At 42.0% G+C, this 25,108-nt stretch overlaps 1 protein-coding gene across 2 annotated transcripts in view; it reads right to left on the bottom strand.

The window, feature by feature from the left end:
• Positions 1–25,108, bottom strand: part of LOC119728246 (terminal uridylyltransferase 4-like) — a 58,325-nt gene that overhangs the window by 30,832 nt on the left and 2,385 nt on the right. The window contains exons 1-4 of one of the 2 annotated variants that reach the window (XM_038200401.1): positions 21,853–22,014; positions 11,156–11,651; positions 10,641–10,757; positions 17–194 (exon numbers count right to left, since the gene is read on the bottom strand). In XM_038200401.1, the coding sequence (XP_038056329.1) occupies positions 17–194; positions 10,641–10,757; positions 11,156–11,617 (757 nt within the window). In that variant the 5' untranslated portion in view covers positions 11,618–11,651; positions 21,853–22,014. Of the gene's footprint in view, positions 1–16; positions 195–10,640; positions 10,758–11,155; positions 11,652–21,852; positions 22,015–25,108 lie in introns of those variants that run through there. The other variant, XM_038200402.1, reaches the window with a different exon arrangement.

The raw sequence follows: 25,108 nt of genomic DNA, 5'->3' as shown, positions 1-25,108 counted from the left end.
TATGACAAGAACTAACCTGGCATTGTTCTGTGTAGCAGTAACTGCAAAGTGTCAGCTATGAGGGATCTCCTTTTGAGGTCAAAGTCCTTTAAGGCAATCTCAGCAACAGTAGCTTCAAGAAGTGTTGTTACAGCCTCGGCATGTGCCTTACTTGGAGCTTCAATACTCTCTATTTCTTTCATGTTGCTTTGGCTCTGACAAAATAGACAAAGCAACGATTTAATTGAAATTGAACAATTAAAAGTATGACGTGACTTAAGGACAAACATGTACAATATCTTGAAAAAAAAAAAACTACAGTGGAGCATCGCTATACTGAACACCGCTGTACCGAACATTCAGCTGTACCGAACATTGTCCTTGGCTCCCGGTTTTTATGCACAAAAACGTACCGAAAATTGTTGTTAAAACATTTCCACAGAAGAGCGACAAGTTGCTATTATTTCCCTAAGGAATAGAAGGGTTAACCCACCCATTGATGTATATACAATATACTTTTTTTTTAAAAGTACTTACCGTAGTTACGTTAAAATTACATTTACATTTGACACATATTGCACAATATTGAAGGAAAAAAACACAAACACAAACAAACAAACAAACAAAAATAAAAACAACAAAAAACAACAAACAAAAACAAAACAAAAACAAACAAACAACCTGCAAACACATTCGAATTAAAAAAAGAAAAAAAAAAAAGAACATAAGAATCAGAATCTAGGCCCACCTCCGGAAAAAAAAGGAAGGAAAGTTACCCTCTCCCCCAATAAAGTTCCTTTATTCTCTTGTACAACTGGAGATAGGAGCAACTGAAAGAGGGTTGTGTCATCTGCATATATACTGGGATCAAGACCTGACACAATTTCACCTCCTTCACTATGTCATTGATGTAAACTAGAACTTAGAGAGCTAGACCCAAGATGGACCCTTGAGGTACACCAGCTAAGACAGGGGACTTGGCAGATGTTTCCCCTTCAATAACAGTTTGTAAAAATCTGTGAGACAGGTAATTAGAGTTCCAAGTCAACTTTTTCCATGAATCCTAAACCAGATGTCTAACTTTGAAAGCAGTCCCTTGTGCCAAAAAGCATCAAACGTAATGGTGTAATGGTAAAGCATTGCACAGGCACAAATGCTGAGAACAACAAGAATTTACGCTCATACGTTGCTTGCTCAAACACTTCCTTAAAAAAATACTGCAATCGGAACTTGAGCAATCCCCCTGCCATGCTGGCAGTTTTTATACAGTCAGGCTTCCAGACACTGTGCAGTTAGATATGAGATCCGGAATGGGACCGTTCGAGAACCAGGAGAGCAGAGCCCGCCCAGTAAGCTGCCGCCCGCTTCGAATACTGTGCCCGCCCAGTTACTCAAGCGTGACGCTTGGTTGACTCCTGGAGTGGCCCTCTGGGTCACAACAATAGCTGCTATTTACGGATTAGTGGTTATTGTTCGAGAATTACAGTGCCCATCTGAGTTGGGGTTGGTTTGGAAGACACCTGGCTATCATTATATTTTTGGTGAAATTTATTCTATTTGAGCTTCATAGAATGTAAGTATTTCGTTTTTGCATGAAATCATTTGACTAAATGAACTTAATACAACTGCCTAGTTTGCAAAGTTCTATATATAAATAATGGTTAAAAGCTAGATGATCAATGTGTGCATTTTTTCCTGTGACTTTTTCAAAATACGAACGTTGAAATCTATATTCTCGGATTTGATCAAATTAAATGCCTCATTTTGTATTGAAATAAAGTATTTCCCAAATGACAAACATGAAGTGTTTTGCCTTTGGTAATAATTTGATGTTTTGAATTTTAGACTGCGACACCGCACTTGCCCCTTATTGACGTTAATTCATACGCATTTTACACAGAAAAGTCTAATGCCAGTTTGAGAATAGAAGCGGGTGGGCTTGGCCCACTTGGTAGCCCCCAATCGGTATGAATACTGGCCCCTCTGTTAGTGAAGTGTTATGCTCGGGAAGCGGGTGGGCTTGGCCCGCTCGGTAGCCCCCGAACGGTATGAATACTGGCCCCTCTGTTCTTTAAGTGTGACGCTCGAGAAGCGGGCGGGCTTGGCCCACTCGGTAGCCCCTGATCGGTATCAATACTGTGGGCGCTCGGTTATCCAAGCGTGCGCTCAAGAAGTGGGCGGACTTGGCCCACTCGGTAGCCCCCGAATCGGTATCAATACTGTGGGCACTCGGTTATCCAAGCGTGACGCTCGAGAAGAGGGCCGGCTTGGCACGCTCAGTAGCCCCCTCCCCCCAATCGGTATGAACACCGTGGGCGCTCGGTTATTCAAGCGTGACGCTCGGTTGACTGGGGTGGCTCTGTTGGTCTCAGCACTGCACTATTAACAGATTAGTGTTTATTTTTTGAGGATTACAGCGCCTGACCAACTTGCATTTGGTTTGCTCTGGCTATAATTATCTGCAGAATTTTCTTTGCTATATACATGTAGTATGGAATGACAGCATTTTGTTTGCATGAACACATGTAACTGTATATGGGTTTTACTAATTGTTTGACGTACAACATATTTTTTTTTTTTCAAGCTTTGAGTTTTTCTGATTGCTCAAACTGAACTTTATTTTTCAATAGGCCTACCGAGGCAGTGAGTCACTTAACAATAGCAGTCCACGGGAGGGATTACTGGCAGCGCGCCCTTAGATTTGCCGGTTTTTGTACCCTGGCAGTGAGGATTATCGCCTTGCAAATTGCTTCTTTTGTTAGGTTCAGGAGAGGGCCCACGAGTCAGACTTGTACTTAGTTCTCTTAATCCGAGCCCGCCCACTTCGGAGGGGAGTCCCAATCCCTTGGTCAGAGCAGGCGGGGCTTGGCCAAGACCATTGATTTCCATTTACACAGACTGGATAGGACATGTGCGTCCGAGCAGGTCTGTGCGCATGATTTTTGAAAAGGGTAAAGAACACAATTTTGCATTCGAGTTGTGTAGGCACTTTCGAACGGAGGATAAAAAATGAAGTTGGGTTTTCTTCGGTTTCTTTGTCATTTTTGAAAGAATATAAGGAACAGAGATCTTAATTGATTAAAATCGATGAGGATTATAGTCAAGGTGTGCGCAGCACTAGATTGCTGGAGTGGGGAAGTAAGGAGCGTTGAAGAATAGGACAATTATTCGCAAGTAAGTTGTTTTTTTTAACGAGGCCTTTACAACATGGCATGGAAGAATATGAACATGGGAATGACAAAACAAATTATAATATCGTTAATGTTGTCGCCCTGAGTTCGAGGGGATGGAGGCCTGTGTGGTAGCTAGCGAGATATTCTGTTCAAATTCCATGCGATCTAGGCCAGTCATGCTGGTCGGCATCATTTTTTTTGAAAGACATAGGCCTAAACATGCATGACTGACCTGGCAATGGCAATGAACAAAAGTTGACTTGTTTAAAATAGTTTATTCAAATAACTTTTATAACTTTTATATGCAAAATCTGATTGAATTATGTCTGCCTTGGCTTAACGCCTACCGAAATTTTTCTATTCTTTTTCTTTATAAAGAGAAACCGAGGAGATGGTTTATGCTAACTTACTGCACAACCGGCCGATTGACCTTCATATCAAACAAAGAACTTCAGCAAAGCCATAGCAAAAACCACCTGCAGGACGATATCCGAGACGGACGAAAATGGAGAACTTCACGGAGGGATGAATCGACTGTATCATCCACTGAATGGAACATGCGATGTGATATAGGCATATGAGAGTTTGACTTAATCAATTCTTGCGATGTGGAACTGTTAACATTGATTGATTTTGTTTTTGGAAAGAAGCTGTGGAGTTCAACGCAAGTATTTTTATGAGCTCCCAAGATGACTGTCACATTTTTGACAGTTTGTATGGTGAAGAAAGCAATGAGTACTTTTACGGTTTGAAATTATATTGTGTACGCCGTTAAATAAGATTACTAGATATAGCCATTAATACACCGTCATATTCGCTCACAAAAACGATTCCCATTACACTTACAAGTAATTATATTTATTTTAAGAAGTATAGTTAAACATTTAATTATAAACAAGACCGTGCATAGCTTGAATTATTCGTCGACAAATTAGTATAGTACTATTTGGGTTTGTGATTCATCTCCTTTCACACAATATCACAAGAGGTGAACAATGTCCTTCCCTGATCAATCTAGGGACGGGAAGAAGTTTTTACTGATTACTTTGTAAAATTAAGGGTTTTTTACCTTTTAGATTCTAATTGGTTTATGTTCATGTTTTTAATAAGTATATTAATCATTTGAATAAATCTCCATACAATTTCTCGTGTGAGTGTTCAGTTAAAATATGATGTCATTTCAGCACATTAATTATACAATAATTAATTCCATTGATGGAGTAATTCAGTGTGCTCTAATGACCAATGTGCCAAAAATGAAATGGCAATTTACTTACAATCATTTTTGGGAGGAGGAGGGATTTTAAAAAAAAAAAAAGGGAAAAGGAAATGGGGGGGGGGTTCTTGAATTTTTAAAGTGTATATCAAGAAAGTGTGGAAAAGCTGTTTGGAGGGATTGAGGGTAACTCTTCATCGTTCAGTTATTTTTTTTAAAGATTTGTTTTGGAGGAGCGCTTGAACTCCCTCCTGTAAGAAAAATTTCACTCGATAATCCATTTTCCAAAGTAAACAAAGTGAAAGCACAATGCGCGTTTACCCGTCTGACAGTAAATGCGCCGCCATTGTTCGGCCGCGCATTCGTGCACAAACACTGCACGATGTCCTATCCAGTCTGTGTATATGGAGATCAATGGCCAAGACCGTCTGGGAACCAGGCGGTAAGGGATCCCATACCTTACAAAATTACACCACCATCTTTAAATAGTGCCCGACTTAATTTAGAACAAAATATATGGGAGCCCAAAGAGGCCACATACAGCTTATACTCAATCGTAACCCCATCTATAAACACGTTAAATTTGTGCAGCAGCAGGATTCCAATCAAACCAGTGACTTTGGCGGTTTTGAGACATCTTACATTGAAAAAAAAACTTTCTAATTTTGCCGATGAGCATGGCTACAGCGACGCGCGCACACATACTGGAATTTGTATACTTGTGGAGACATTTCTTTGTTCTCGTGTAGTAAAGTTTTCGAGTTTCAAAGTGTAGCTTCAAAATGCTCTTATTTTAACCAGAATTAATTTCCTTGGCTGAAATTCGGACTTATTATCCCTTTTCTAAAACTCTTCCATTTGCGACTGATCAACATACCTTGGAAATTCCTAGTTTTTGAGTAAAGTCCATATATATTTCGTGATAACCCTGTGGAGAAGTTTTCATCAATAGAAATTGCCCTGTGGAGACGTATACAATCCTTTGTTCCCTATTGTGTGCATGTCTCCAGAGGGCACAGTGTATCAGATCGCAGAACAGAAACCGCAGACTTTTATTTTTGGGCCTAACCAAAACATAACACACATACACACACACACCCCCAGCTCGTTTTTACTATACTCATGAGGACCTGATCCTTTCCTTCTTTTGTTTGTACTTTAACCCCTCTCAACAGCTCAAATAAGGTACACGGACTCATGCAGGTTTGTTTGTGGTGTAAAACGAAGATTTTCTATTGTTCCTCTTTTCCTTTGTTTATACTCTTACTGTTTTGCAACAGCTCTCATTGGTTTTGTACACGTTTTCCAGCCGAGGGGTCCTCGATTTGGTTCCTGTCCTCGATTCATCGATGATGTTGCACATGTGTGTTCTCAATTTACATCATAAACAAACGCACACATACACGCAAGTGTGTATTAATTTGCCTGCAATCGGGGACCCCATATTGTCCCAGATTGTTTGTACTTAACTTTTTAGGAAGACCTCCCATATTTTTGTACACAATCACCAAATTGGGGACCTTCGGGAATTGGGGACCCTATTGTCCTCTATTGTTCAACGTCCCCTAATGAATGCAGAAACATACTCACACATACACACAGAAGGAATACGCTATCGCAATATCCCCCCGTTGGCTTTAAAGCCTGGGGGATAAAAATGGCCATGTCAAACAAAAATGCGATGTCATGAACAAAACTTTGATGTACTGGAACACATTTTGTGCCTTTGATGTCAGCTCGGGGCCACCACCAGTACATGTGTAGAAAGTATGTGACACAGAACGTTAAATCCATCCAAAAGAAAAGCAGCACAAGTTCAATCCATCCAAAAGAAAAGCAGCATAAGTTTTTAAATGAGTAGATTAATCCAGACGCAAAAGCACCGGTAAACTTCACGTTTACAAACACGTTACATGTACATGCATTTCAAGACTAGAGGTGTTCATGTTCATGGTTTATGGCTGTGCCAGAAAATGCGCATATGCTTGCCATTTAGAAAACTGTTGGTGTGCCCTTTACATGGTTCATGTATTAACCATCTGGAGTTAAACAGTTGTTAGTCGGGGGTCTTAGGGATATTTTGGTTCAGATTCTTCCAAAAGCACCAAATTTGGCACAGATGTCGTCCATACCATACTATTTCGATTTTTGACGGGCGCCCCACGGGGCCGCCATATTGGCAAAATCCAATATGGCCGCCAACCGGGTCAGAGGTCAATCGAACTAAACGAGCTAGAATCATAAATAATACCACTTTTCAGGTATTTTCGGGGTCGAGCAATCTCAATCTGATGTTATTTTAACGATTTGAGGTAAGACAGATGCCCCAAGGGACCGCCATATTGGCAAAATCCAAAATGGCCGCCACATATATCACAGTTAAGAAAATAACGAGCTAAAATCTTAAATAATACCACCTTTAATGGGTTTTCGGGGTCACAGAATCTAAATATGATATCATTTTAATGATTCGAGGCAAGGCAGATGCTCTAGGAGACGCCATTTTTTAAAAAAAATGGCCGCCACCCAGGTTGGAGGTACTCGCAGTTAAAAAAAATACGTGTTTTTGGGGGGGGGGTCCAAATATCTGATTCTGATGTTATTTTAATTATTTGATGTCAAGTTTACCACTCTAGATCATTTTGGTCAAACCTGGTGTTTCTGGTGCCTCATTCCATAAAAAAAAAACTTTTCCCATTAGCTGCACATGTCGGATAGTTTGACATTTCTACGCATACCACAGAAACAATCTTAGATTGGAGCGAGAAAATTGTCCTAAGTTATTGTAAGGATGTATAGGCGCGTGTGGTGTGTGCCCGCCATGCTGAGGATGGGTAAAGCTATCAACCAACGGTCGTTTCATTGTCTTCACCACCCAAGATGTTGATCACAGATAACAAAGGCTCAGGGCAACCTCTTACTTGGTAAGTTTCAGTGATATGCCCAAACCGTAAATATCCATTTCTCACATGAGAACCCTGCAGTGAGGCGGGTTCCTCAAGCTTGACTTCTTCGACACATCATAACAAGTTTGCAGATGGTGACATCCTCACCTGGTTGGGATACAATTACCTCAGTGCTAGCAAATGAGTCGGCAAAGCCCCATGCCAAAATCGGGATCTACGCCCTATACCTAGACAAGGCTGCATCCACATCTTATGGGTGCAACGGAGTAACTTGATATGCGACCCACTGCGCCAGTGAAGGATTGAGAGTCGAGTCACTGCGATCACTTTCGAGATCATTTCAAGCTTGTTTTGGAGATCCTCGGCCTATTGGAGATCTGGGTGGGCTTCATAAATGGTGAAAAGTACAGTAACATACTAGTCATAAGCATCTACTCCGATCTTGGTCTGACAAAGTCCTTGGCACCACCCTTCTTCCAAAGCTTAACATGGTGCGACACAACTTGCTTCGCCATTTCATGCAGAGCAAGGGGTGTCGTGCAACTGCAGGTGTCAAAGGGGCCAGACATCGCTTCGTCACTACTGAAAGCAGCTTGTCGGAAGCAATCCAGCTACCTGCTGTGCTGTTTGAACATGTAAAGCAACCGCTACTACAGGCCACCTCGGTCTAGCAGGAAATTCCTGACTTCATCGTGTGGGGCTGGCACAAAGATGGTACCAGTACATGGCAATCACTATATGGACCAACTCTCAATGATGCTTCAGTGATATGTGCCATTCTCCTGCGCTGCGGCTGCCTCATGCAAAGGAAGGTTGAAATGCTATCACACTAGGTTTCTATATGCAAGGTCCTCTACAAATGAACAGCTCCATTTAAAAGCACACAGCGGCATATAGCATTTTGTCACTGCAGACATCATCTCTAAGTATTTAAATGAAAATAATTCAAACAATAATCTTTATTGATAAGTCCAATCCTTAACCCTAACCCACCTCACTCCTCCAAAATCCTCCTGGCGGTTTTGGAGGATTCTAGAGGATAGAGGATGAATGGTGATTGAATCAAATGAGGATTCTGGAGGATTGAGGATGAATGGTGATTGAAGCACATGCGGATTTTGGAGGATTGAGGATGAATGGTGATTGAAGCACAAGAGGACTTTGGAGGATTGAGGATGAATGCATTTTGAGGCAGGACTGCCTGATGATTTTGAAGGATTTGGCGTTGGTTATCCTTCATTTAAACACGAGTGCAAAGTTTTGGGATGAGGAGGATTATGGAGGATTGAGGATGAATGCATTTTGAGGCAGGACTGTCGAACAATTTTGAAAAATTTAGGCGGAGTTGCAAAATTTTGGAAAATTTTTGAGGATTTTGGAGGATTGAGGATGGTTGTAAGCAACAAGGGCCTAGGGGGTTAGGGTTAAAGACCTTTAGGGCAAAATGTGACATACAATCTTTAATAAAACAATAGATTCAGATTCTCCGACCCTGAAAATCCATGTAAAATGGTATTATTAATAATTCTAGCTCGTTTAGTTTATAACTGTGACTGACCTCTAACTTGGCTGGCGACCATTTTGGATTTTTCTAATATGGCCCCTGGGGGCGTAATTTTTTTTCCTAGGAGGGTTAGGCAATGTCATGAATAATTCAGTTTTTCCTTTGAATCATTGCAAGACTTAGGTTCTCGTTCTATTTTCCCCTTAATTTAAAATTATCTCAGTGATAAATTTGGAGAAGAAAAATAGCTGATGAAAATGAGCAGCGACGACGTGGATTCGAACCATGGATCTTTGTATCCATAGCTCATCTCGCTATCCATTAGGCTACTGTGTGGTAGCTCGACGACAACGGTTCTTTAAAATGCTTTAATGTATTGTAACTAGTTGAGAAACTAACAACAATGCTGTTGATGTCTTTGTCCGTTCTCATGGATAAACATGAATTATTCATGACATTGCCCCTAACCCTCCTAGGAATAAAAATTACGCCCCCTGGGGCATCCGTCTGGCATCAAATCATTAAAATAACCTCAGATTCATATTCGTTGACACCGAAAACCCCTCCAAAGTTGTATTACTTATGATTCTAGCTAGTTAAGTTTTTAACTGCGGTATGTGGAAGCCATTTTGGATTTTGCCAATATGGCGGTCCTTTGGGGCATCTGTCTTGCCTCAAATCGTTAAAATAACATCAGATTCAGATTGCTCGACCCGAAAATACCTGAAAAGTGGTATTATTTATGATTCTAGCTCATTTAGTTCGAATGACCTCTGACCCGGTTGGCGGCCATATTGGATATTGCCAATATGGCGGCCCCGTGGGGCGCCCGTCTTGGCGCCCGTCAAAAATCGAAATAGTATGGTATGACTGACATCTGTGCCAAATTTGGTGCTTTTGGAAGAAACTGAACCAAACGGCCCCTATAACGCCCTAACATCCCTGACTATGTAGAAAATATGATCCATCTCAGGATTAGTTACATCAAGTTTTACATGAAGGTACTGTGGGAAAATAAATTGTAGCAAATGGTTAACGCTCTGGGGGACCTTTGCTACATCCTTAACACAACACATCAACATCCCTAAACCTTTATTCTCAGCAATTTTTGATGAACACCCATTCATTTCTATCAGGGAAGTCAAATTTTGTGCATTTTTGAACGACTTCAAATGACCCCAGATGACCTTTGACCTCAAGTTTTTGAAGAGACATCAAGACAAACCACCCAAGGATAACTCCATCCAAGTTACATCAAAATCCATCAAATCATGTACCCAAAAAAGATTTGAAGCATATTTTAACAATGACCTCTAATGAACCCTACATGACCTTTGACCTCAACATTCCAAAAATGTGTGTCTTCCTGGTCAAGGGTCACTACATCTTAGTTACATCAAAATCCTTTAAAGCCTTACAATGTTATAACCTTTCCAAAAAAGATTAACCTAAACTTCTTTGACTTACATCATAACTGACCTCAGCTGACATTTGACCTGAAATACATCCCACTTTATCCTTGCTACTCAATGACCTTTGAGTGCAAGATTTATGAAATTCAGGGAAATAGTTGGGAAAGGAGAAAAATTTGAAAATTTGATAATACTTATATGGGGATACAGGAACTCAGGACTGGTGATTGTCTCCTAAAATTCTTTGAGGTGACACAAAAACATTACGACAAATTCGCACCAACAAGAATTAGCAAAACAAAGCACAACTGAGATCTACCACTGTAAATGATAAGGTCATCAAACACACAAATATAATTCATGCAACACATTTGATTACATGTTTGTGCAACAATATGAAACAACAATGTTGAACAAAGAATGCACATAGACTTCATTAAAACTGCTTACCTTTTCCAGAGTTGAGTGTCTTTGTTCTTTCCAATGCTTCATACACAATGCCAAAGTGTCAAGATGGTAATTACATAATCGGCAATAAAACATAGCCTGGGGAAATCTGGAACTTTTCTAAAAACAAAACAAAAAACAAAACAAAAACACAGCAATGACAGGTTATTAAGGTGAATAACACAAAACTTTACATAAATAAAATGAAATGCCAAAAGTTTCTTTGCTTGGGCAATTAAGGTTTTATAGCACCTCCTCATTATATCATACTTTGGCAGTTTTTTTGTGTTAATGTTTTAATCAATGGCCCAACATTCTCCACTGTTGTGTTTTCTCCACCTTTTTTCTGGTCTACAGGTACATGTTATTGAAGACCTGATCTTGAACAGAAAGGCACTTTTAAACTCTGGTTATTTTTTTCAACGCAGTTGATCAATGGTAAAGCCAACCCAAACCTTTAAACTTTCTGTAGTAACAGAAGTTTGACAAACAGTACCGGTACTTTATACTGTGCACACCTTTTTCAGTCTGAAAATGTGATGTTCTTCCAATACATCATCATTGATACCAACAGAGGGAGAAGGGGAGTATCCAGTGTTCGGTTGCATTACAGTGGATGTTGGCAGAACAATTTCCTTGTCTTCTGATTTGTTCTGTTTCTTGCCCCTTGTTCCATCTGATCCAAACTGAGTAAGGTCTGGATGGATAGCTGAAATATGTTCCTCCTGCATCTTGGCACGTTCATTCTTGATTCTTACATCCTTGGCATCTTCATCCTTGATTCTTACATGTACAAAATCAGCATGAGAAGATGCATCCGGAGGGTCTTTTTCTTGAGTAACATCAATATTTAGATGTGTATCATACTTCTGAACTTTCCTCAAGTATCGTTGTTGTTCTCTTGCCTTTATCTTTTCTTTGGCATTCTTACTGTGTTTCTTATGTTGTCCTGCAGGAAATTTGGGAGAAGGATGGTCCATGGTAGCAGGGTTTTGCAAGCATCAATGTGTCAATCTGTGGGGAAAAAATTCAATAGTTTTCAATCAAGCAGTAATTTATCACACCAAAGCAACATGGTTTCAACAAAGTAGAGCAAATTACTATTCCTGAGATGTTGGCTTCTTTGACTGCAGTATACCTACTGATGTAAATCAGCCAACAATGAGACATGAAATAAATACAGTCGTGGTTTTGTACACGATTTGAGATCGTGGACGTTCGGTCAATCGTGGACGTATTGTTTGCGCCCCAATTCTTTTGTCCTACATCCACGATTGCCGGTGTTTACATACTCACCCACAGCGTCAACACACTCCAAAGCGTCAACACAGCGTCAACACATCCAAAATGCATTAAAAGTGACAAAAGCAGTATGTAACCCATACAGTGTGCACAGAAACAAGATTTTGGCTTAAAATCAATCTAGATTAAACGTCTGAAAATGCGATTTTCAGTTCAAGAAAATTGGCTCTCCGTGCCGCTCCGAAATCGGCTGCCATGTTGCCTCAGTGGCAGCACGGACCATACCATTATGCCAAAGCCAAAGGGTGACAGCGTTGTACAATAAACCAACAGAGAGAGCGCGGCCGGCCAATACCAAAAGATGTCCATTTCAATAAAGTAAATGAAACATAAACACAACTCACAAAATAATGGGGCACAATTGCAGAATACCCCGCCCACTCGATCTATCCACCTCGTAGCCGGCTACGAGGTCACGGCTGATTGACCTCAATAAACATTCTCAGCGCTACTTGTATGTACTATGCGTCATGCTCCATTGCACTCCCACTTTGTGACCGCGTAGCCGCCAACAGGGTAGTTGGTTTGGACTTAGAATTTTTTCAGCAACTCCCATTCCTTTTGTGTTGCTTCGTTCTCAAGCATATTCAAGGGGACTCCCACTCCATAGCCTCGTAGCCGCCAACAGGGTTGTTGGTTTGGACTTAGAATTTTTTTCAGCAACTCCCATTCATTTTGTGTTGCTTCGTTCTCAAGCATATTCGAGGGGACTCCCACTCCGTAGCCTTGTACCCGCCAACAGGGTGGTTGGTTTGGACTTAGAATTTTTTTCAGCAACTCCCATTCATTTTGTGTTGCTTCATTCTCAAATAATGGACCCCCACTCAGTATCCGCGTAGCTGGCAATGGACTTGAATTGTTTCTTTTGCAGTGCTTCCAACCTCGTAGCCAGTGATTTTAGGGGTGTATTTCCTAGTGGCGGGGTATTCTGCAATTACTCCAAATAATGATCCACCACTCCGATCCTCAGTCCTCACAGATCTGGTATCCCTCTGTTGTTTATGACAAGATAATGTCATTACCTACACACCCCTGCTTGAAATGGTGTAGTCCAAGATTTGTGCGAAGTCAAGATGGCGGACAACGGCCGTGCAAGTGAAAGGTCATTTTTTCGCGTGAAAATACTATATTTTTAAGGCAGTGTATATTTTGCCGGAGACGGCAAACCTTTAGTAAACGTTAGTTTGCCGGATATGCACTGAACATGCGCAGTTACTGTTTTTTTGTACTTAAACATTTTCCAGTGACAAATTTTAGTCTGGCTCCATGCCAAAATTATCGTTGTAACCTCGTATTCACAAGATGGGATTCAGATTATAATTTCGGACTTTATTTCCCTTTAAAAAAAAATCCTCCAGAGCCACTAATCTGAAAAAGAAAATGTAATACTCTGCAAAAAAATGTTTGAGACATGTTAAAATAATAAAAGAAGAATATTCTTATTTATTTGGGGATGAGAAAAAAAAACCTTAAAAATGTGCTGCGGTCGGAATCGAACCCAAGTCATCCCGCTTACTAGAGCCTTCGTCTAACCACTACACCAAACGTGCTACACAACTTTTGGTGGGAATTTAATACATCTTATAATTCAGCCCTATCTTAAAGAGTACAGTGCCCTCTGTTGATATGGAATACCGCCGGCAAACCTTTAGTAAACGTTAGCTCTACTGGGTGGAGCATTGAATTACGGGTACCCCTCCATACCAACGCTCCACCGATTTGCCATACTTTGGTAGCACCATCACAGTAGCATAGTCACAAACCCACGCGAGGACAAAAAGACCCCCCAAAAACGGTAAAGAGATTACAAATGAGAGAGACAGTTATCCTGCATTGATCTATACATTTTTGACATTCCATGAGACCCCTTATATTGTTCCCAAACAGCGAACATTTTGGAAAAAAACAGCAAAATAGTCTGAAAACTTACAGTTCAATGTGTTTGCATGGAGGCTCAGTTCTTGAATTAGCTTGTCAATGAGGGCGTCTGACGTGACGTCACCGTCGTTGCTCGATCGCGAAGAAAAACAAGTCGCGCTTTATCAACGACTGTTTTGTGTAATAATACGTGCTCCTTGGGTGTGTTCAAAGCCCATACTGTCGTACGGCGCGGCGCAGATCGGAGCACGTATTATTACACGAAACAGTCGTTGATAAAGCGCGACTTGTTTTTCTTCGCGATCGAGCAACGACAGTGACGTCACGTCAGACGCCCTCATTGACAAGCTAATTCAAGCACATGTATTTGTTTACAAACGTGACTCATTTTCATAATCGATGCATCGCGCGCTTGGTAACGGAATCGCACTCGGGATACGGGGACCATCGAATGTACGCTGGGCATGTAGAAGAAATCGCGTCGTTCAAACATTAAACACGATCGGGAATTTAACGTGTTCAAGATCGCGAGGGGAACTCTCCGAAATGAACGGAAAATTTCACTTTTTTTCTGGATCGTAAGTAAACTTCAGTACAACTAGCTGGAGTTACCCAGCCCCGAGTTTTATCATTGGGTTGTCATTTAGGGCTGGAGCGAGTTTTTCTCGTAACTTGTAGTATAGGCAAAACATTTTGGAAAATGTTCAATTTTGTTCCCGTTAGGCCTAAAAAAAAAAAGTGTTATGTTGGCGTAACCCGACCGACCCTAAAAATGCGGCCGACCCTGGATTTTTTTTTTTTTTTGAAGGGAAGAAATATTATTAAAATCTATAGAAATGAATTTTAAATACATTTTGAAACCATTTCTGACCGTTTCTCCTCAATTGTATGACGATAGCGCGCGTGGAACGTTGGAGTGCACAATGTTTTGCACCTTCCTACAACGAACATGCAGAAGATCGCGCAAGCCTACAGGCTAGGCAGTGCGCGTGCCGAGATCGATGCACGATGCATGCATGATAGATGCACATGTACATGTACAGTACATGTATAGCCTCGTCCTAGACTGTTGCACGGCGCACACAATATTTGTATACTTTTAAACTCATCATCAACCTTTCCAAAGGTACATATCAAAAAGCGGAATCCAAAATCAGACAAAATGTTAGCCGTTTCATCTGCGTCGACATCTTTATATGGACCCGATTCTTCCTTTGAAGTTTGCATTTTTAGCACGGTGTAACCCGCTTTTACACCATCGGCACAGCTCTGGGCGATTACCCCCAGCTCTAGACTGAATTTTATCCGCATCTGCGTCGACATCTTTATATGGACCCGATTCTTCCTTTGAAGTTTGCATTTTTAGCACGGTGTAACCCGCTTTTACACCATCGGCACAGCTCTGGGCGATTACCCCCAGCTCTAGACTGAATTTTATCCGCATTAAACGGTCGAAAATGACCGAAGATCCTCATTTGCCCTTGATGGAAACACTGTACGCTTCGGTACCGGGCGCCATGATGCGACGGCGTACGCGCGTATCCACCACGAGCCGAGGGCCGGGGGCCGGCAGGGTCGCGTCGGCCGCAGGGGTTACAAAATAGTTTACCATTTTTAGAATAAATGTATATCAATTGTTATCGTGTAAGATAGTGGAAAATTAATTAAAATAATTTATATTATAATGAACTATTTTTTTTAAACATGGAATAAATAGCGAAGTATTTTCAATAGTGTACGTAGCATTCATTGTACATAACTTCTTTTTTTTTTAGGCCTTACACACTAATTGCAACTGCAACTCACCCCAAACTTGCCTGGAATAACCATTACACAGGTCCTTGAAGTAAAAAACGATCCACGATGAAGATTCAGCCTACAATTGCAGTGAAAACAGGAGGAATAACCGCTAACTTGACAACCTTGCTATTGGTTGCGGTTCCAGTACCAAAGCTGTGATGCGAGTTGTAAACCTTATATTACGGCATGAAACAGTCATCGGGTGTTACGCTTCCGTGTGACGTCATGCGCCAACAGCCAGCGCAGCCGGCAAAAACGAGTAGTTGACAGCGATCGCTCTCTGTGCCTGTTAATCGACCGCCATTCATTGTACACAATTTTTGTTTGTGCACAAACCAATTGCGGTCCTGGCCAATCCAGCAAGGTTGTCAAGTTAGCGGTTATTCCTCCTGCTTTCACTGCAATTGTAGGCTGAATCTTCATCGTGGATCGTTTTTTACTTCAAGAACCTGTGTAATGGTTATTCCAGGCAAGTTTGGGGTGAGTTGCAGTTGCAATTAGTGTGTAACGGGGACAAAATTGAACATTTTCCAACAAATTTTGCCTATACTACAAGTCACGAGAAAAACTCGCTCCAGCCCTAAATGACAACCCAATGATAAAACTCAGGGCTGGGTAACTCCAGCTACAGTACAACCATCTTAATTATCTACTTGTACCTCAGCTCAGGTGGCATAGGCCCTATCTAGTAATTTGGACATGTTGGAGGCCGTTTTGAAGGTGAAATCTGATGTTTTTTGTTGGAAAATGTTGGTTTGGGACAGTGACAGGATGCGGTTGTCCAGGTCGCGGCATTAGCTTGGACCCCACTATCGCCAGACCATGTCCAAAATGTTAAAAAAGGCGATAAGTTGGGTCCAAGTTACTCGGACTAGTTCTAGGAGTAACCACTCACCTAGACCCGTGAACGTGGCGTTGTATACAACGCCAAGTTCTTGTGTCATTTCGAACCTGGCGAAATCGATCCGACGTACATAATTCCGTATGGGTGTTGAGTACTCACCTAGAAATCTAAATTTGCCCGTTATTGTTTAGGCTGTGTAATTTCGACGAAATTTACCCATCAGTAAAGACCCATACGAACGTGTAGAAATTAGATTTTAACCAGACCCTGACAAGTAACCTTGGACGCGTCCGAGTTGCTTGGACAGATTGATGGCTGTTTCATGTCGCAACCCCGAAAAAAAAAAAACCGCAGACGATTGGCTGCTCGGCTCATCTCGTGTACAGTACGTGTGCGCACACACACGCGGGCGCACCTGCGACCGCGTGCGGTGCGGTGAGAGAGGAAACGACTTGAAACTTGTCTAAAACGATGTCTGTTTTAGCCGCGACAGTAAACAGCCGTCGAATCATACGAAAATAAAACGCATTGCGCATGCGTCAGTTGGGAGAAAATGGCAGCTAGCAGTAGCGGACGGACTTCATGAACCGGGGCCAGAATTTTCCTCAATTTTCGTCAAATGCAAGTTTTGACGTACAAATAGAATTCAAGACAGCTTCATATGTGAGTACTTATTACATGGGCAAAATAACGTCCAGTGTGTGTAACGGAGGGAGTCAGAGGGACACGTTTTCAAGGTTCGAAAATACACAACAACGTGGCGTAGTTTACAAGCCACGTTCACGGGTCTACCACTCACCTAGCTGGAGTTACCCAGCCCTGAGTTTTATCATTGGGTTGTCTTTTAGGGCTGGAGCGAATTTTTCTCGTGACTTGTAGTATAGGCAAAAAAATTTGGAAAATGTTGGAAAAAAACATTACACAGGTCCTTGAAGTAAAAAACGATCCACGATGAAGATTCAGCCTACAATTGCAGTGAAAACAGGAGGCATAACCGTTAACTTGACAACCTTGCTGGATTGGCCAGGACCGCAATTGGTTTGTGCACAAAAAAAATTGTGTACAATGAATGGCGGAACAGGCACAGAGAGCGATCGCTGTCAACTACTCGGTTTTGCCGGCTGCGCTGGCTGTTGGCGCATGACGTCACGCGGAAGCGTATGACCCGATGACTGTTTCATGCACTATTGGTTGCGATTCCAGTACCAAAGCTGTGATGCGAGTTGTAAACCTTATATTAGTGCATGAAACAGTCATCGGGTGTTACGCTTCCGCGTGACGTCATGCGCCAACAGCCAGCGCAGCCGGCAAAAACGAGTAGTTGACAGCGATCGCTCTCTGTGCCTGTTAATCGACCGCCATTCATTGTACACAATTTTTTTTGTGCACAAACCAATTGCGGTCCTGGCCAATCCAGCAAGGTTGTCAAGTTAGCAGTTATTCCTCCTGTTTTCACTGCAATTGTAGGCTGAATCTTCATCGTGGATCGTTTTTTACTTCAAGGACCTGTGTAATGGTTATTCCAGGCAAGTTTGGGGTGAGTTGCAGTTGCAATTAGTGTGTAACGGGGACAAAATTGAACATTTTCCAACAAATTTTGCCTATACTACAAGTTACGAGAAAAATTCGCTCCAGCCCTAATAGACAACCCAATGATAAAACTCGGGGCTGGGTAACTCTAGCTGGAGTTACCCAGCCCTGAGTTTTATCATTTTTGTGCACAAACCAATTGCGGTCCTGGCAAATCCTGCATAATTCATTGCGCGCGTGTGTGACGTCACTATTGAAAAAAAACAAGTCGCGCTTAATCAATGACTGTTTCATGTACTGATATGTGCCCTGCACCAAAAAACCCACAGTCAGACGGGGCGGGGCACATATGACTACATAAAACTAGCTCTACTGAGTGGAGCGTTGAATTACGGGTACCCCTCCATACAAACGCTCCACCGATTTGCCATACTTTGGTAGCACCATACACGGTCGTCATGACGGTATGCATTTTGTGCATGCCCTCGCGAGGACAAGGCCCAAAAAACTGATAAAGAAAATACAAATGAGGAAGACAGTAACCCTGGATAGATCCACACATTCATGACATTCCATATGACCCCTCAAATTGTTTCAAACAACCGGTCATTTTGAAAAAAGAACAAAGTAGTCTGAACTTACCGCTCACAATTAAATGTGTCTGCCGAGTTGCACAGTCTATTTCACTGACATGACTGATGCATAATTCATTGCGCGCGTGTGTGACGTCACTATTGAAGAAAAACAAGTCGCGCTTAATCAATTACTGTTTCATGTACTGATATGTGCCCCGCACCAAAAACCCACAGTCAGACGGCGCGGGGCACATATGACTACATAGAACAGCTATTGAGTAAGCGCAACTTGTTTTTCTTCAATAGTGACGTCATACTCCTAGAACTATGAGGCTCCACGTAGTGGAGCCTCATAGAGTCAGAAGCCCGCAAAATTGTTGTCAACACAAAACACTAATTAAGTACAAAAACGTCCATTCCAAATAAGCTATTTCCCACAGAACCGCTGCACAGTTTGCCCCTAAACTCCGTATGTTGTGCCCATTCTTGAAAATCACGCATTCTCGAGAATGGGCATGCACATTCTCGAGAATGGGCGCGCATTCTTAAGAATGAGCGCCCATTCTTAAGAACGAGCACACGTTCTTAAGAATGAGCGCTCATTCTTAAGATTGGGTGGGAATATCACGTGCACAATTTATGAATTTTGCCCAATCTTAACAAACATTGCGCGACATAATTATGTTCAATGAATTGTATAGCGGTTAAAAGGGAAACAATTCATATAAAGAGGAAAGAAAATGTGCTATGCTTCTGTACTCGTATAACTACGATAATTTGAATCAAATTAAACCTGTTATTATTGCTTTTTTCTGCCCACTATGGGAAGTTTTGTAATAACGGAGGACTGGGAACTAGTCTGGGAAGTGCTTTGTTTAGGCTAGACAAGTTACAAGTCCCTGCATGTATCATATGCGTGCCACGAAAAAAAAAACGATGTCCAGAAGCTGCCAAAATTGCTCTTTTGACTAGATAGAATCCAGCTCTGCGACGTTATGGTGGGATGTGAACAATAAATTGGTGGCAATTTAAATGGAAAATAGCATTAGCAGTAGCACTATGGGATGTCGCAGTATTCATTCTCATTCTTCACATTCTTCATTCTTACGTCCCCCCCCCCCCCCCCCGCTTTTATTATCCCAAAAATCAGAATTCTTTGCACTAGTATTATTATGTCTCTTATATTTTCCCGGTCCCCCCCCCCCCCATATTAATACGCCTTTACTTATCATATCCACTCTACTTTTCAGCGCCTTGCGTTGCAACAGTATAATTATTGAGAATCAGTGAACGAGGATTCAGCTAGACTTGCCAAGCGCAGCCGGTGCTCGGCATCGACAAGACCGTTATCTTGTCGCGCATTCTCGAGAATGTGCGCTCAATCTGGAAGAGTTATTTTTTGCCAAGATTGAGCAAGGATCCAGTTGCACATTCTCAAGAATGTGCATGCCCATTCTCGAGAATGCGTGATTTTCAAGAATGGGCACAACACGTACAATACCTCATGACATACTCACGTTATGTGCACCCAACAAACATCGGTGGATTCTGTCTGTTTTTAGGCCAAAATGATGAAAAATATGCCCTTTCCGCACTGAGCCAACCTAACACTTGAAGCGAGCAAGCGCGCTGATATCGCAGTCATTTTCGGGTTCGATCGCTCGGAGCGCGCCGCGGGGGGTACGTACTTGCACTTGTACGCATGCGCATACTATCAATCCGCTCCTACACCATACCCCCCGCGGCGCGCTCCGAGCGATCGAACCCGAAAATGACTGCGATATATCAGCGCGCGTGCTCGCTTCAAGTGTTAGGTTGGCTCATTGCGGAAAGGGCATATTTTTCATCATTTTGGCCTAAAAACAGACAGAATCCACCGATGTTTGTTGGGTGCACATAACGTGAGTATGTCATGAGGTATTGTACGGAGTTTAGGGGCAAACTGTGCAGCGGTTCTGTGGGAAATAGCTTATTTGGAATGGACGTTTTCGTACTTAATTAGTATTTTGTGTTGACAACAATTTTGCGGGCTTCTGACTCTATGAGGCTCCACTACGTGGAGCCTCATAGTTCTAGGAGTAGTGACGTCACACACGTGCGCAATGAATTATGCATCAGTCATGTCAGTGAAATAGACTGTGCAACTCGGCAGACACATTTAATTGTGAGCGGTAAGTTCAGACTACTTTGTTCTTTTTTCAAAATGACCGGTTGTTTGAAACAATTTGAGGGGTCATATGGAATGTCTACTCCTAGAACTATGAGGCTCCACGTAGTGGAGCCTCATAGGTTCAGAAGCCCGCAAAATTGTTGTCAGCACAAAACACTAATTAAGTACAAAAACGTCCATCCCAAGCAGGCCGTTTTCCACAGAACCGCTGCACAGTTTGCCCCTAAACTCCATACAATACCTCATGACATACTCACGTTATGTGCACCCAACAAACATCGGTGGATTCTGTCTGTTTTTCGGCAAAAATGATGAAAAATATGCCCTTTCCGCACTGAGCCAACCTAACACTTGAAACGAGCACGCGTGCAGAATGATCGCAGTTATTTTCGGTTCGATCGCTCGGAGCGCGCCGCGGGGGGTACGTACTTGCACTTGTACGCATGTGCATACTATCGTTCCGCTCCTACACCATACCCCCCGCGGCGCGCTCCGAGCGATCGAACCGAAAATAACTGCGATCATTCTGCACGCGTGCTCGTTTCAAGTGTTAGGTTGGCTCAGTGCAGAAAGGGCATATTTTTCATCATTTTTGCCGAAAAACAGACAGAATCCACCGATGTTTGTTGGGTGCACATAACGTGAGTATGTCATGAGGTATTGTATGGAGTTTAGGGGCAAACTGTGCAGCGGTTCTGTGGAAAACGGCCTGCTTGGGATGGACGTTTTTGTACTTAATTAGTGTTTTGTGCTGACAACAATTTTGCGGGCTTCTGAACCTATGAGGCTCCACTACGTGGAGCCTCATAGTTCTAGGAGTAATGGAATGTCATGAATGTGTGGATCTATCCAGGGTTACTGTCTTCCTCATTTGTATTTTCTTTATCAGTTTTTTTGGGCCTTGTCCTCGCGAGGGCATGCATAAAATGCATACCGTCATGACGACCGTGTATGGTGCTACCAAAGTATGGCAAATCGGTGGAGCGTTTGTATGGAGGGGTAGGCCTACCCGTAATTCAACGCTAGAGCTAACGGGGGATTCGAGCTAACTACCCACATGACTACCAAGGTCAAGGACATGAAGGAGGTTCTCAAAAATTAAGCAAATTTTCTTACATATGGTTGTATTCTATGATGTCTCAGCTCTTCACTTCTGGGATGCTGAGGTGTAATGATATCCAATTTTCCGAGAAACTTTTGAATCTTTCTGGAGCCCATATGCACGCGAAAATCGTATGTTGATGGCAGCCATTTTGAATGTATGATATGAAGCGATGACCCCAAAGCTGTGACGTCGCGCTTATGCAAATCGATCTTGGCCCAACCTCGTCCTCAGTGCTTACTTTATTTCCAACCTCGTTTCCAATAGTAGAGAGAGAGAGCAGGTAGTGATGGGCGCGTACTGTTCAACACTCTGGGGACGAGGTTTATCTTGGCCAGGCGCGCAAGTTGCGACGCGTTAAGAATGATCTTCTCATGGCCATAGTAAGCAACAGGTTACATTTTTTATATTGCTTGACATGAGTGCCGCATTCGATTCAATCAAACATGAAATTCTCCTGAGCGTTCTTCGAAAACATTTCGGGATATGTGATGTTGCTTTGTCATGGTTTGATTCTTACTTGATTGGTAGAAGGCAGAAGGTTGTAGTAGATGATGTTTTGTCTCAGGAATTTAAAGTGTTACGGGGTGTACCCGTAGGCTCTTGCTTGGGACCCCTTTTGTTCACCCTGTACACCAGTAGATTGTTTCAAGAAATCCAACGGAAGTCTCCTGAAATTTCCTTTCATTGCTACGCCGATGACACTCAACTATATATATCATTTTGGCCAAGTCAAGTTATTGAAAACAATTCTGTCTTAGCATTAGAAGAATGCATAATGCATACTTGGTTGTCATTGAATAATCTTTTGTTGAACGATAAGAAAACTGAATTTCTGATATGTGGTACTCCTAGGCAAACATCAAAGTTACAAATAGAGAGTATCAAGGTCGTTACGTCACAAATATCACCCTCCACCTCAGTAAGGAATTTAGGCATTTGGTTTGATTCACACTTGACATTTGATAAGCATATTTCTGAAGTTTGTAAGAATGCATTTTACTATCTGTTTAATATCCGGCATATCCGTAAATACCTAACTCGTGGTTGTACAGAAAAATATTATTCATGCTTTCGTGACTAGCAGGTTAGATTATTGTAACAGCTTATTCTTTGGTTTGCCCGACACTCAGATTAACAAATTGCAAAGGGTTCAGAATGCTTGTGCTAGATTAATCTGTAATTCCTCCAGATATTCTCGATGCAGTCCCAGACGCGGTTCTATAACCAATATTTTTTTTTGGGGGGGGGGGGGGTGGGGGCTAGCACGGTGGATCCAGATATTTTTTTCAGGGAGGCGTGTTGAAATGTTGACCGGTTATTTTTTTCCAGACACTTAGGCCTCCGGCTATTTCATTAGGGGGAGACCGTTCGAATCACAATCCTTCTTTTTGTTAATGCAATTTTTTTTTACGGAATTTATTGGGGGGGGGGGGGGTGGGGCTACAGCCCCTTTTCCCCGGCGCTTACCCCCACCCCCCTCCAATATTTTGTATAGGAGTGCTCTGTTTTATTAAGAGGTGCCCTTTTTGTGGCAGCAGCCGTTCGGGTGCCTTTTTTTGTGTTTATTTGACGCACGTTTCGCCCTGAATAGCACCATATATTGTTCGTTAGTGTGAATACCGGGATGATATGTGCAAGTGCCCTTTTCCAACAAAAAAATTCCCCCCCCCCCCCCCAAATCGAAATGACCGGCGTGCTACGCAGAATTCTGCAAAAATGGTTGTTTGACAATACAAACAGCAAATTTGAACAAAAAAAAGTGTGCATTTGTTTTAAAAAAAATCAATCCTTTTCAAATAAACCCTTGCATAATGGGACAAGTTGGCTGGTCTTGGTGCTGAGGTTCACTGGGAAACGGACTTTGTCGTGGCCGGATCCGCGTTTTGCCCCGAAATTTACCAATAACTTCACATTATCTTTATGTGACTATATTGTTTATTATGTAATTTGAATCTTAATTAAGGCAATACTACTAATCTGCATGTGCAAGTGAATATTTCTCAGAAACATTGCACTGGCACATTTCCCGTGTAAAAGGGACACCAAAAAGGGGCTGATGCACTGTGAATCTCGCTCAACTAGTTGTATTCAATCATTAAACACAGTGCTACATAAAGCAGTATCAAATGGGGCACTAGGTCCTGAAATCCCCGAAAAGTTCATGTTTTGGATTGTTTACTTAGCCTATTTAAAACATCTAGTTGAAAGGAAACCAACCCGTAATGTCCTACCGTTCCCGAGAAAAGACAAAAAAAAAAAAAAATCGGTTGTTTCGGACACGACAGAGTACGAATACGTTTTTCGTGTCGTTCTCAGGTGTACAATATACAAGTTGTGTCTCTTGGGAACAGCGGTGACCAATCACCAATGCAAAAACTATGGTTTCTTCAACGTCCGCTTTCGCAAATTCGTTTTCGCACGCATAATACAGGAATAACACAAAAACGCCCTTTTTTTAAAGGATATTTGTGTGAATGTTTATATCCTACTTTTAAATGTTCTTTCCGATTAACATCATCTCGCTCAAAGCGCGTTTTGTAGTCCAATTGGGCTGTTCCAGGACCCAGTGTCCCTTTAACTTGCTTTAACATTTTTATACTATAAAGGGCAATTTTTTTGTTGGTACTCATGTGCACACAGATACTGGAATTGTGGAGACATCTCTCTGTTCTCGTGCACTGAAATTTGAGAGTGTGAAAATGTAGTTTAAAAATGCTCATATTTTAACCAGAATTGATTTCCTGGGCTGAAATTCGGACCAAATATCCCTTACATAACATACTTCAATTTTCGACGCATAAACACACCTTGGAAATTCCTATTATTGGAGTCCCTTACAATCGTTTGTTCCCTAGTGCACACACGTCTCCATGTATAAGGTAATGAATTACGAAACCGTAGTATTTGATTGCATGAATTATGAACGACAAACACATTTCAAAAGCAGGCAGGAGCTTCTACATTTAATTTGGTGGTCGGTCGGTCGGTCGGATTGTCTGTCTGTCTTATCTGTCGGGCCGTCTTTACCGGAAATTGACCAAAATTAAGGTATGGTGTTCCATATGTGCCATCGGAGTCGCATTCTTTTTTTCGGCGTCGTATTTTAAGCTCTGGCAGGGATCATTTTGTTCGATTTCATGTAAGACTTTCATGCAAGACTCTTGCAATACGGACAGAGCTTATTGTGCACTCGCACTTGTTCAAATGTCACAACCTTGGTGTCCCTAATACATGTGAAACCGTGAACTATTTATGACACCCATATGC

This window comes from Patiria miniata, unplaced genomic scaffold (genome assembly GCF_015706575.1).
Source record: "Patiria miniata isolate m_02_andy unplaced genomic scaffold, ASM1570657v1 HiC_scaffold_20, whole genome shotgun sequence".
NCBI lineage: Eukaryota > Metazoa > Echinodermata > Asteroidea > Valvatida > Asterinidae > Patiria > Patiria miniata.
This window is presented reverse-complemented; position numbering and strand designations above follow the sequence as displayed.